The 11936-nt window shown below is 39.6% G+C and overlaps 2 protein-coding genes across 4 annotated transcripts; both read right to left on the bottom strand.

Moving 5' to 3' along the window:
* Positions 1-2584: 2584 nt before the first annotated feature.
* On the bottom strand, positions 2585-4966 carry LOC145862917 (cytochrome P450 3A27-like). 2 transcript variants are annotated; one of them, XM_082967817.1, is made up of 3 exons: positions 4641-4966; positions 2794-3367; positions 2585-2735 (listed from the first exon to the last, which is right to left on the bottom strand). In XM_082967817.1, exons 1-2 carry the CDS (start codon positions 4693-4695, stop codon positions 3189-3191), a joined length of 234 nt encoding a protein of 77 aa, XP_082823943.1. In that variant the 5' UTR covers positions 4696-4966; the 3' UTR covers positions 2585-2735; positions 2794-3188. The 2 variants fall into 2 exon arrangements, with proteins under 2 accessions (XP_082823943.1, XP_082823944.1); XM_082967818.1 differs by lacking the exon at positions 2585-2735 and having other exon boundaries at positions 2788-2852; positions 2913-3367.
* Positions 4967-5733: 767 nt separating this feature from the next.
* On the bottom strand, positions 5734-11197 carry LOC123739202 (cytochrome P450 3A27-like). 2 transcript variants are annotated; one of them, XM_045713671.2, is made up of 7 exons: positions 11023-11197; positions 9252-9508; positions 8991-9084; positions 8615-8667; positions 6368-6467; positions 6015-6030; positions 5734-5853 (listed from the first exon to the last, which is right to left on the bottom strand). In XM_045713671.2, exons 2-7 carry the CDS (start codon positions 9323-9325, stop codon positions 5834-5836), a joined length of 357 nt encoding a protein of 118 aa, XP_045569627.2. In that variant the 5' UTR covers positions 9326-9508; positions 11023-11197; the 3' UTR covers positions 5734-5833. The 2 variants fall into 2 exon arrangements, with proteins under 2 accessions (XP_045569627.2, XP_082823942.1); XM_082967816.1 differs by having other exon boundaries at positions 5751-5853; positions 5956-6030.
* Positions 11198-11936: the final 739 nt, after the last annotated feature.

Genomic DNA, 11936 nt, shown 5'->3' with positions numbered 1-11936 from the left:
ATTTTTGTGGCCAAAAATGGTTGATTTTGCAGAGCTTTTCTGAAATTCTGAGATACATTTTCTGATGTTTCTTTTCACGGTAATTTCATATAAAGCAATAAAAAGTCATATGTGTTCAGTTTTAGGACGATTTTAAGCAGAATACATAATACAAAATAAATTGGGCCATTTTCCACGGTAACAGTGCAGCAATTGGTCACAATTACGAAGCTGCTTATGATTGGACCCTTTTATGCACTAAAAGTGCGGGTTTGGTCAAAATTGCGAGCTCTCACATAATATGCACTGATTGGTTGATTTTGCATTGAATTATGCGATCTCGGAAACCTGGAGAGACTGATTATGTTGTCCAATTGTGGCATGATTCCACAATTTATATCCGTTTGCATCAGTTTCAATGGGTAACTTTTATTTTGAACCCGAACAGCTTATTCAACTATTGATGATCAGGCAAATGTTGTTCACAACACACACACAATAAGGAGATAGGAGGGAGACTGTGTGAGAGGTGAAAGCAAAGCAGGGAGGGATGGTGAATGATTCACAGAGAGAGCAGGGGCATATTCATTACGGAAACCGTTTAACGTTTAAGAACTAAATGGAAGAACACAGTTCAAAAATGAGAGTTTCTATTGGGATAAATTCAGGTATGTCCCTCCACGTTTTGTTCTGTTTGCTTCCGTTTTAAAGGCACACTATTTCCAAAATAGTTTTATGTGAAACCACACTGTTATTCTAATCATTTGTTTTATTTAGTATAGTAGAAGCTTATGTCTTAAGGATCCTAAATAATGCCATAGATTACATTAAAAATATATTAAACTAGATGGCAAAAAAGTATGACGTAAGATGTGAACCTGGTATTCCAACTGATTATAAGCTGCAATATTATCTTCTGATTCAAAATGTTTTTCTTATTTTTTTCTTTCCTAAAAAGGTACTAAACAGACTATGCCCTTGGAAGGGAGAGGGCTAATACTCGGTTCCAGGAACCTGAAGACATGTACGTGACATATGGCGTTGGTTCTGGGTCAGAACGAGAAATGTTTTTAATTTGAGCTGATCACTGTTTGTTTTGTATTGGAATATGAAGGTGAACTTTGCTCTATGTGAAGGAGGTGAACTTCGCGACCAGAGATTCTCTGCACTGTGTTTATAAATGCAGAAAGTACAAGAGCTGGAAAATGTGGAAAGTGGGTTAATAGTTTGTAATGGGACCTGGCGAGCTACCAGGGCTGTGTATTTACATCCAACGGCTACACAAGGGTGGTATTGGGATCTGAAAAGAAACGTGTGTGGGTGACCAAGTTGTAACACTACATTTAGGCCTAGCTGAATGAAAATACAAATACAGTATGTCTTGATAAATGACACAAATCAATCTATACTGATTGTTCTCATGTATATTCGTTTGTGTTTGGTGTCTTAAGTTTTGTTTTATGAACGTTAATAAATACACAGACGACCTTGTTCATTAGTGTGATGATTTTTATTGGTTTGTGATGATTAAAGTTAAAGCAAAGCAGCTGCAGGGATCATTTCAACAGACAGTAAAGATTCTATTTTGGAATGACTGGACAGCAGAACACCCAGAGGAACAGAATTAGAGTACAGTTCTAGAGAACACCAGCTAGAGTTCTACATTCTAGGAGAATTCCAGCCACCAGCCAGTAGTGTGCAGGATCCAGACATGACATCATGCCATGGATTTAATACCTCCTGGTGTCTAACTTTAACAAGACATGTACCCCTAATGCATCCATAGTATTACTATCTTTCTTTTATCTGGTGGAAATGGGTTTCTGAGTGCCTACTCAAACCAAGCATGAGACTAAGACCAGGATTCAATCCCAGCACTTTGTCAGCTATGTGCCATTTTAAAGGTAATTTATGATTGAACTGAACATTCATTGTGAATGCAGTCTAATTATCATATTAAGTAGCCTATTGAATCCCAGCCTGAATATTCAGTAGCCTATAGCAGGGTCAGGACTGAGTATTCAGTAGCCTATAGCAGGGTTAGGACTGAGTATTCAGTAGCCTATAGCAGGGTTAGGATAAGGACTGAATATTCAGTAGCCTAAAGCAGGGTAAGGACTGAATATTCAGTAGCCTATAGCAGGGTTAGGATAAGGACTGAATATTCAGTAGCCGATCAATCGATCGATCGATCAATAGATAGATGAGGAGGCTTTTGAACAAAAATGTTTCAGGAGCTGAAATAAAAGATCCCAGAAATGTTCCATACGCACAAAAAGCCAATTACTCTCAAATTTTGTCCACAAATGTTTCCATCCCTGTTAGTGAGCATTTTATCCTTTGTCAAGATAATCCATCCACCTGACAGGTGTGACATATCAAGAAGCTGATTAAACAGCATGATCATTACACAGGTGCACCTTGTGCTGGGGACAATCAAAGGCCACTCTAAAATGTGCAGTTTTGTTACACAACACATATTGCAATGCCACAATCAGCAATTGGCATGCTGACTGCAGGAATGTCAACCAGAGCTAATTTAATGTTCATTTCTCTACCATATGCCACTTCCAACGTTGTTTTAGAGAATTTGGCAGTACGATCTCCTCCTGCAGTTTGGTCATGGTGTGGGGGTTACCTTGTTGGGGAACACAGTATCTATCTCCTCCTGCAGTTTGGTCATGGTGTGGGGGTTACCTTGTTGGGGAACACAGTATCTATCTCCTCCTGCAGTTTGGTCATGGTGTGGGGGTTACCTTGTTGGGGAACACAGTATCTATCTCCTCCTGCAGTTTGGTCATGGTGTGGGGTTACCTTGTTGGGGAACACAGTATCTATCTCCTCCTGCAGTTTGGTCATGGTGTGGGGGTTACCTTGTTGGGGGAACACAGTATCTATCTCCTCCTGCAGTTTGGTCATGTTGTGGGGGTTACCTTGTTGGTGAACACAGTATTTATCTCCTCCTGCAGTTTAGTCATGGTGTGGGGGTTACCTTGTTGGGGAACACAGTATCTATCTCCTCCTGCAGTTTAGTCATGGTGTGGGGTTACCTTGTTGGGGAACACAGTATCTTTCTCCTCCTGCAGTTTGGTCATGGTGTGGGGTTTACCTTGTTGGGGAACACAGTATCTATCTCCTCCTGCAGTTTGGTCATGACATGGGGGTTACCTTGTTGGGGAACACAGTATCTATCTCCTCCTGCAGTTTAGTCATGGTGTGGGGGTTACCTTGTTGGGGAACACAGTATCTATCTCCTCCTGCAGTTTGGTCATGACATGGGGGTTGGTTGCCAAGTTATAGGCCAGGAAACTCATAGTACTGCTGCTGGTCTCGTAGCCGGCGAAGATGAAGATCATGGCCTGAGACAAGATCTCATGATCAGTCAGTCCTGTGGAAAGAGAGAGAGAGAGAGAGAAAGAGTGAGAGAGAGTGAGAAAGAGAGAGAGAGAGAGAGAGAGAGAGAGAGTCCAAGAGAAGAGTTTGTAACAGCTGTGTGTTTGTAACAGGTGTGCATTTGTAACAGCAGTTTACAGGTGTGTGTTTGTAATAGAAGTTTACAGGTGTGTGTTTGTAACAGGTGTGTGTTTGTAACAAGTGTATGTTTGTGACAGAAGTTTACAGGTGTGTGTTTGTAATAGAAGTTTACAGGTGTGTGTTTGTAACAGGTGTGTGTTTGTAACAAGTGTGTGTTTGTGAGAAGTTTACAGGTGTGTGTTTGTTACAAGTGTGTGTTTGTAATAGTAGTTAACAAGTGTGTGTTTGTAACAAGTGTGTGTTTGTACAGGTGTGTGTTTGTAACAGTAGTTTACAGGTGTGTGTTGGTAACAGTAGTTTATAGGTGTGTGTTTGTAACAGTATTTTACAGGTGTGTGTTTGTAACAGTAGTTTACAGGTGTGTGTTTGTAACAGTAGTTAACAGGTGTGTGTTTGTAACAGTAGTTTACAGGTGTGTGTTTGTAGCAGTAGTTTATAGGTGTGTGTTTGTTACAGTATTTTACAGGTGTGTGTTGGTAACTGGTGTGTGTTTGTAACAGTAGTTTACAGGTGTGTGTATCAGTAGTTTACAGGTGTGTATTGGTGATAGTAGTTTACCGGTGTGTGCTGGTAACAGTAGTTTATAGGTGTGTGTTTGTAACAGTAGTTTATAGGTGTGTGTATCAGTAGTTTACAGGTGTGTATTGGTGATAGTAGTTTATAGGTGTGTGTTTGTAACAGTAGTTTATAGGTGTGTGTTTGTAACAGTAGTTTACAGGTGTGTGTTTGTAACAGTAGTTTACAGGTGTGTATTGGTGACAGTAGTTTACAGGTGTGTGTTTGTAACAGTAGTTTACAGGTGTGTGTTTGTTACAGTAGTTTACAGGTGTGTGTTGGTAAGTGGTGTGTGTTTGTAACAGTAGTTTACAGGTGTGTGTAACAGTAGTTTACAGGCGTTTATTGGTAATAGTAGTTTAAGGTGTGTGTTTGTATCGGTAGTTTACAGGTGTGTGTTGGTAACAGTAGTTTACAGGTGTGTGTTTGTAACAGTAGTTTACAGGTGTGTGTTTGTATCGGTAGTTTACAGGTGTGTATTGGTGATAGTAGTTTACAGGTGTGTGTTTGTAACAGTAGTTTACAGGTGTGTGTTTGTAACAGTAGTTTCCAGGTGTTTGTTTGGCAGGTACCTTTAGTCTGCTCCTCTCCTGTCTTTGTGTCGTTGCCTTTCTGAGAGTCGATCATCAGTTGTAAGAAATCCACCCGACTCTGTGAATGAAATTAGGTCAAATACGTGCAATCACAACCAACACAAACAGATTCTACTGGATCTCATCCAATCACAACCAACAAGAACAGATTCTACTGGATCTGGTCCAATCACAACCAACACAAACATATTCTGCTGGATCTCGTCCAATCATAACCAACACAAACAGATTCGAATTGATCTGGTCCAACCACAACCAAAACAAACAGATTCTAATGGATCTCGTCCAATCACAACCATCACAAACAGATTCAAATATGAATGTAGATATTTGGGTCCCAATAATATTAGGGTTGAATGGCCGAGAGTTACCGCACAAAACCACTCCCTTTTCCTGGGATAAATAACTAAGAGACACCAGTAAATTATGCTCCTTAGCTCTTGGATTCCCATTCAGGAAAATCTAGACTAGAATAGCTTGCTGGACATTGTTGTTGTTGTTGCATTTCCTATACAAATAGACTAATCGAAGAGGGATGCAAGCTCTTGTTTGCTGAATGCTAAATAGAGCAGCCAATAGAAATCACGGGTAGTTTGAAAGAGTGAACGCACAATGGTGGTAAGCTATAGCAGTTATTTATTCAGACCCATAACCATTCAGATGGTGGTAGACTATAGCAGTTATTAATTCAGACCCATAACCATTCAGATGGTGGTAGTCTATAACAGTTATTTATTCAGACCCATAACCATTCAGATGGCGGTAAACTATAGTAAAGAGTTTCTAACAAGCTAAAACGAGTTAGTAAACAGTTTATAACAAGCTATAATGAGTTTATAAGGAGTTTATAACAAGCTATAAAGAGTTTAGAAAGAGTTTATAACAAGCTATAATGAGTTTATAAAGAGTTTATATCAAGCTATAATGAGTTTATAAAGAGTTTCTAACAAGATATAATGAATTAGTAAATAGTTTATAACAAGCTATAATGAGTTAGTAAATAGTTTATAACAAGTTATAAAGCATTTATAAGAAGTTGATAAAACATAGAAAGGGAGAGATGGAGGGATGGTTCTACCTCTTTTAGTCGTCCAGAGGTAAAGGAAGGTGAGAGGACACTGCCAATCCGTCTCCATGTATCGTCCTCGGCGACGGACAGCGCATCAAACATCTCACCGTTCAGATGGAAGTCCTAAAACATGGAGGACAGTTGTATTAATGATCAAACAGCTCACCATTCAGACAGAAGTTCTAAAACATGGAGGACAGTTGTATTAATGATCATACAGCTCACCATTCAGACAGAAGTTCTAAAACATGGAGGACAGTTGTATTAATTATCAAACAGCTCACCATTCAGACGGAAGTCCTAAAACATGGAGGACAGTTGTATTAATGATCAAACATCTCACCGTTCAGACGTAAGTTCTAAAACATGGAGGACAGTTATAACAATGATATGATTTCATATTGATCAAAGTATTTACATAATAGTCACACTACTTTAAAATGAATGAATAATGAATGCCACAAATAATGTATTAATAATATCAGTAATAATGTTAGGATTATTATTATTCAGATTATTATTAGGGGAATGTGTGTGTGTGTGTGTGTGTGTGTGTGTGTGTGTGTGTGTGTGTGTGTGTGTGTGTGTGTGTGTGTGTGTGTGTGTGTGTGTGTGTGTGTGTGTGTGTGTGTCTTACTCTGCGGTTGGGGAAGATGTTGTAGCACTCTTTAATCAGGATGGTCTTGATCATGCTTTTGTCCATGATACACAAAACAGGCTGCCTCCCATCATAGATCCTTCACAGAGGCATCATAGATCCTTAACAGAGGAGAAACACACCTGGCTTTAACCACTATATATTCACCTACATGGTACACAGAACAGGCTGCCTCCCATCATAGATCCTTCACAGAGGAGAAACATACCTGGCTTTAACCACTATATATACACCTACATGGTACACAGAACAGGCTGCCTCCCATCATAGATCCTTCACAGAGGAGAAACACACATGGTTGGGGAGTAACGGATTACATGTAAGGGATCTTTTTTTAAACGGTAACTGTAATCTGTTACATTACCAGCAAAAAAATATTGTAATCAGATTACAGATATTTTTTTTAAACTAGATTTTTTTTAAACTATTACTTTGAGGATTACTTTAAATTCAGAAAAGATGTTTGTGAAAAAATATCTTTGACACTTCTGTTTTCTCAATGACATTCAAATCAGCATTGAAAAGAGCCACAAGTTTAAGTTTGTTTAATCCTATTATTATATATAGTAGTGTTAGGTTCTGATTTCTTGACTTATGAAATCATGAAATATACTTATTCCTGTCACTGAGGGAGAGAGGGGAATGTATCATGTTTACATTATGTCAGGATATGTTATTGTCATGGATCCTATGAGAGGAGGATAGACACCGTCTGGTACAAGACAACATAACAGCCGTGAGTTGGGGAGGAGTGAGCACTTTGGGGCAGAGGTCAAGTCAGATGAAGTGAGGAAGAACAGGAATCACTAAGGTTCTGTATTGGCTGTTCAGATGTGTAGGAGGAGACTCAGCATAGGAGAAAGGGTTAAATATCAGTGTTTGTGTGAATATGTATTTTGTCTGATGCAGCTGTATTGACCCTAATGGGCGAATAAACTTGATTTAAGCTTTATTAATCATCCGTGAGTTTTACTGGGTTCATTTAGAACCTAACAGTAGAAAGCGATATGTTAGAAGAAGCCTACATAACCAACCCAGGAAGTAAATGTATTGCCTCTTAAAGGGAAAGTAATCTAAAAGTAACTGAATGGTAATCAGATTACGTTACTTAGTTTGGGGGTAATGTTGGACAGGTAAAACTAGTAACTGAATGTAATCAGATTACGTTACTTAGTTTGGGGTAATGTTGGACAGGTAAAACTAGTAACTGAATGTAATCAGATTACGTTACTGAGCTTGGGGTAATGTTGGACAGGTAAAACTAGTAACTGAATGTAATCAGATTACGTTACTGAGCTTGGGGTAATGTTGGACAGGTAAAACTAGTAACTGAATGTAATCAGATTACGTTACTTAGTTTGGGGTAATGTTGGACAGGTAAAACTAGTAACTGAATGTAATCAGATTACGTTACTTAGTTTGGGGTAATGTTGGACAGGTAAAACTAGTAACTGAATGTAATCAGATTACGTTACTGAGCTTGGGGTAATGTTGGACAGGTAAAACTAGTAACTGAATGTAATCAGATTACGTTACTTAGTTTGGGGTAATGTTGGACAGGTAAAACTAGTAACTGAATGTAATCAAGATTACGTTACTGAGCTTGGGGTAATGTTGGACAGGTAAAACTAGTAACTGAATGTAATCAGATTACGTTACTTAGTTTGGGGTAATGTTGGACAGGTAAAACTAGTAACTGAATGTAATCAGATTACATTACTTAGTTTGGGGTAATGTTGGACTGGTAAAACTAGTAACTGAATGTAATCAGATTACGTTACTGAGCTTGGGGTAATGTTGGACAGGTAAAACTAGTAACTGAATGTGATCAGATTACGTTACTGAGCTTGGGGTAATGTTGGACAGGTAAAACTAGTAACTGAATGTAATCAGATTACGTTACTGAGTTTGGGGTAATGTTGGACAGGTAAAACTAGTAACTGAATGTAATCAGATTACGTTACTTAGTTTGGGGTAATGTTGGACAGGTAAAACTAGTAACTGTAACAGATTACATTTAGAAAGTAACCTACCCAACACTGGAAACCGACATATTTATTAACCACCTCTTATAAAATTACATAGAAAACATTATTCTGGTTTTGGTTGACATTACTAATACTATTCCTCATGGTCACATGACAGCTCGAGCAGGTGATGAATTGTAAGGAAAGAGCATAGTACAGTTGTGAGTCATCTTAGTACGGTACAGCCAACTGAACTCACCCCCAGATTCTCCCATGCTTCTGAACGCACTCTGTGTCAAAGTTAGTGAAACCCTGCAGAGAGAGACAGAAAAGGAGAAACAGCTGATTCATGCCTGGGCATGCCCTAGGAGGTCATCCAGGTGTGTCCTACAGCTGAACAGAGAACACAACTGAAACAGGTGAGGGTTGAGGAGGGTTTGTTCTTTTCTATGGTCCTCAGGGTCAAGCAACACAACGTCTACACTGATCATGTCTCATATTACCTTTTATTTATCTATTGTTCAAACAACCGGCTCGTCCTCTTTTTCCTTATCAATGTATTGTTTTACACAGGGAGGAAAATAACACTATTGTTTAAAATATGAGAGAGATGTTTATTCTGAATGGGCACTAACCTTTTTATACTCCATCATTGTGCCAAAGTAAAGTAGGGGTTTGGGACCAGGGATACCCATCTTAGTGAAAACACCATAGGGCCAGTACCCGTACCTGTACACACACATTAACTAGTAATATGTTCTACAGAAGTATACAAAATATATATCTTATCTTGCATTGTTGGAAAAGGACCCCTAACTAAGCATTTCACTGTTTGTCTAAACCGGTTAACTACGATAAATGTGACAAATAACATTTGATTTGATGTAAGTCCTTACACTACTATTAGGGTGATGAGGAGGGCCAGGAGGGTCCATGTCTCAGCGGAGAAGTATGGCAGAAAACTCATCATCTTTCCTCCGGTTCGGCTCCCTGCTGCTTCTGAAAACAAAGGTTCCGTTTTCTCTCAGGCTCGTTTGAGTTCACTTCTCCAATGGTCTGACAGGTTTTCAGTTGTTTTTTTCTGTCCGGTTCTAGTGTGGTTCTTCTGTGACGAGGCCGATCTCAACTATCGACCGTTGCTCTTCTCCGTACTCTGTTTGAGACCGTGCAGGTTACAAGTGATTATTGTATCAGGTCGGAAAAGCACCTGTGTGATGCTAGCTAGAATAATGATGAGCAACAATGGAATTTGCGGTTTGACTTCAAAATAAGAGTCCCATACTGTAACTGATGCAAACGGATAGAAATAGTGTAATTGTGACTGCATTATAATTGCTTTGGGACATACTTCTATTTTACTGTACAGCTTTACCTCTGGATCTTGGGTCCATGAAATCTGAAGAGTTTACACAAATAATAGCGTTATAGCTCTTATTGCAGGACTTTAACTGTTGGAAATCACCTCACAATTCCATAAGTTTATTTAAAAAATAATAACATTTAACCTTTATTTAACTAGGCAAGTCAGTTAAGAACAAATTCTTATTTACAATGACGGCCTACCCCGGAAGATGCTGGGCCACTTGTGCGCCGCCCTATGGGACTCCCAATCACGTCCAGATGTGATACAGCCTGCATTCGAATCAGGGACTTTAGTGACGCCTCTTGCACTGAGATGCAGTGCCTTAGACCGCTGCGCCACTCGGGAGCCCTGTACATTGCAATATGAATGTTCAATAGGCACTATAGGCTGAATTATGAGGTGATTTCCCACAGGTAAAGTCCCGCAATAAGAGCTACGATGCTAATATTTGTGTAAGCTCTTTAGAATTGTAATCCGTGGGTGTCAATGACTAGGCTGGTACCCCACATCATGATCCCAAGATCCATAAGGCTGGTACCCCATGTCATGAACCCCAGATCCATAAGGCTGGTACCCCATGTCATGAACCCAAGATCCATAAGGCTGGTACCCCATGTCATGAACCCCAGATCCATAAGGCTGGTACCCCATGTCATGAACCCAAGATCCATAAGGCTGGTACCCCATGTCATGAACCCAAGATCCATAAGGCTGTACCCCATGTCATGAACCCAAGATCCATAAGGTTGGTACCCCACGTCATGAACCCCAGATCCATAAGGCTGGTACCCCATGTCATGAACCCCAGATCCATAAGGTTGTACATTCAAGGTATGTTGCAGTCCTGAAGACTAACATCCACAGTGCAATTTTATCAGATTTTATTAGGTGTCAAATTAACTAATTATTATATTTTGTTGAATTTATATAACATTATTCCAACCTTGTTTTCGAATTATCTCGTCCAAATGTAGCATGATTCCATTTGTATCCGTTTGCATCAAGTTTCAATTGGTAACTTTTATTTTGAAAACCGAACCACCGATTCTACTATTGTTGCTCAGGCAAATGTTGTTCACGACAAACACGCAATAAGGAGATAGGAGGGACACTGTGTGAGAGGTCAATGCGAAGCAGGGATACTTATTCTCCCTTTTGTTCTTTAACTATTTGCACATCATTACACCACTGTGTGTAGACATAATATGACATTTGAAATCTGGATGTGGAAAAGTGTTTATCTGGATATTTACTTTGGTCGAAAGGACGGTTAAAATCAAAAACACAATAACAAGCCAACTCACTTCCTCGTTACATTACGAGACTCACTGCAGCGAATGCACTCTTTCTTTCTCAATCTCGTGCGCGCACACACACGTTAACTCCGCCTGACCCTCACAGCCACTCAGCTGTAATCGTCAGTCCTGGTGCCGTACCAACAGTAACAACACAGCATTTTCCATAACACAACAGTAAATCACAGATAGAACAACGAGCCAGATGTTTCACCGGATGAATAAATCTGAAGCATCCGGTTAGTATTTCAAATACCAAATATGGTGATGAGAGGAAGTCCAGTGGCCGTCAGTGGGAGAAGACGGAGCAAGATTCTCATTAATGAAACACCAATCTCAGTCGGTTTTCTGTTTCCCAAACTAGAATCTGTTTTCGACTTTAGCCAAAGTTACAAAAAAATGGCATTGTTTAGGATGAGTGCAAGGGCGAATTGAGTCAATACACACATTAACCTCACAGAGTAGGCGTTCCCTAACGGAAATCAAATCAAATCAAATTCAACAGGGGTAGAGCTTACAGTGAAATGCTTACTTACGAACCCCTAACCAACAATTCAGTTTAAAAAAATACAGATAAGAATAAGAGATAAAAGTAACAAGTAATTAAATAGCAGCAGTGAAATAACAATAGTGAGACTATATACCGGGGGTTACCAATACAGAGTCAATGTGCGGGGGCACCGGATATTTGAGGTGGTATGTACATGTAGATAGAGTTATTAAAGTAACTATACATAGATGACCGCAGTGGTGTAAAGAGGGGAGGGGGGCACAGCAAATTGTCTGGGTAGCCATTTGACTAGATGTTCAGGAGTCTTATGGCTTAGGGTTAGAAGCTGTTTAGAAGCCTCTTGGACCTAGACTTGGCGCTCCGGTACCGCTTGCCATGCAGTAGCAGAGAGAACAGTCTATGACTAGGGTGG

Source organism: Salmo salar, chromosome 02 (assembly GCF_965601325.2).
Source record: "Salmo salar chromosome 02, fSalSal1, whole genome shotgun sequence".
Lineage (NCBI taxonomy): Eukaryota > Metazoa > Chordata > Actinopteri > Salmoniformes > Salmonidae > Salmo > Salmo salar.
The sequence above is the reverse complement of the archived record's forward strand: the minus strand, read 5'-3'. Positions and strand labels throughout refer to the sequence as shown.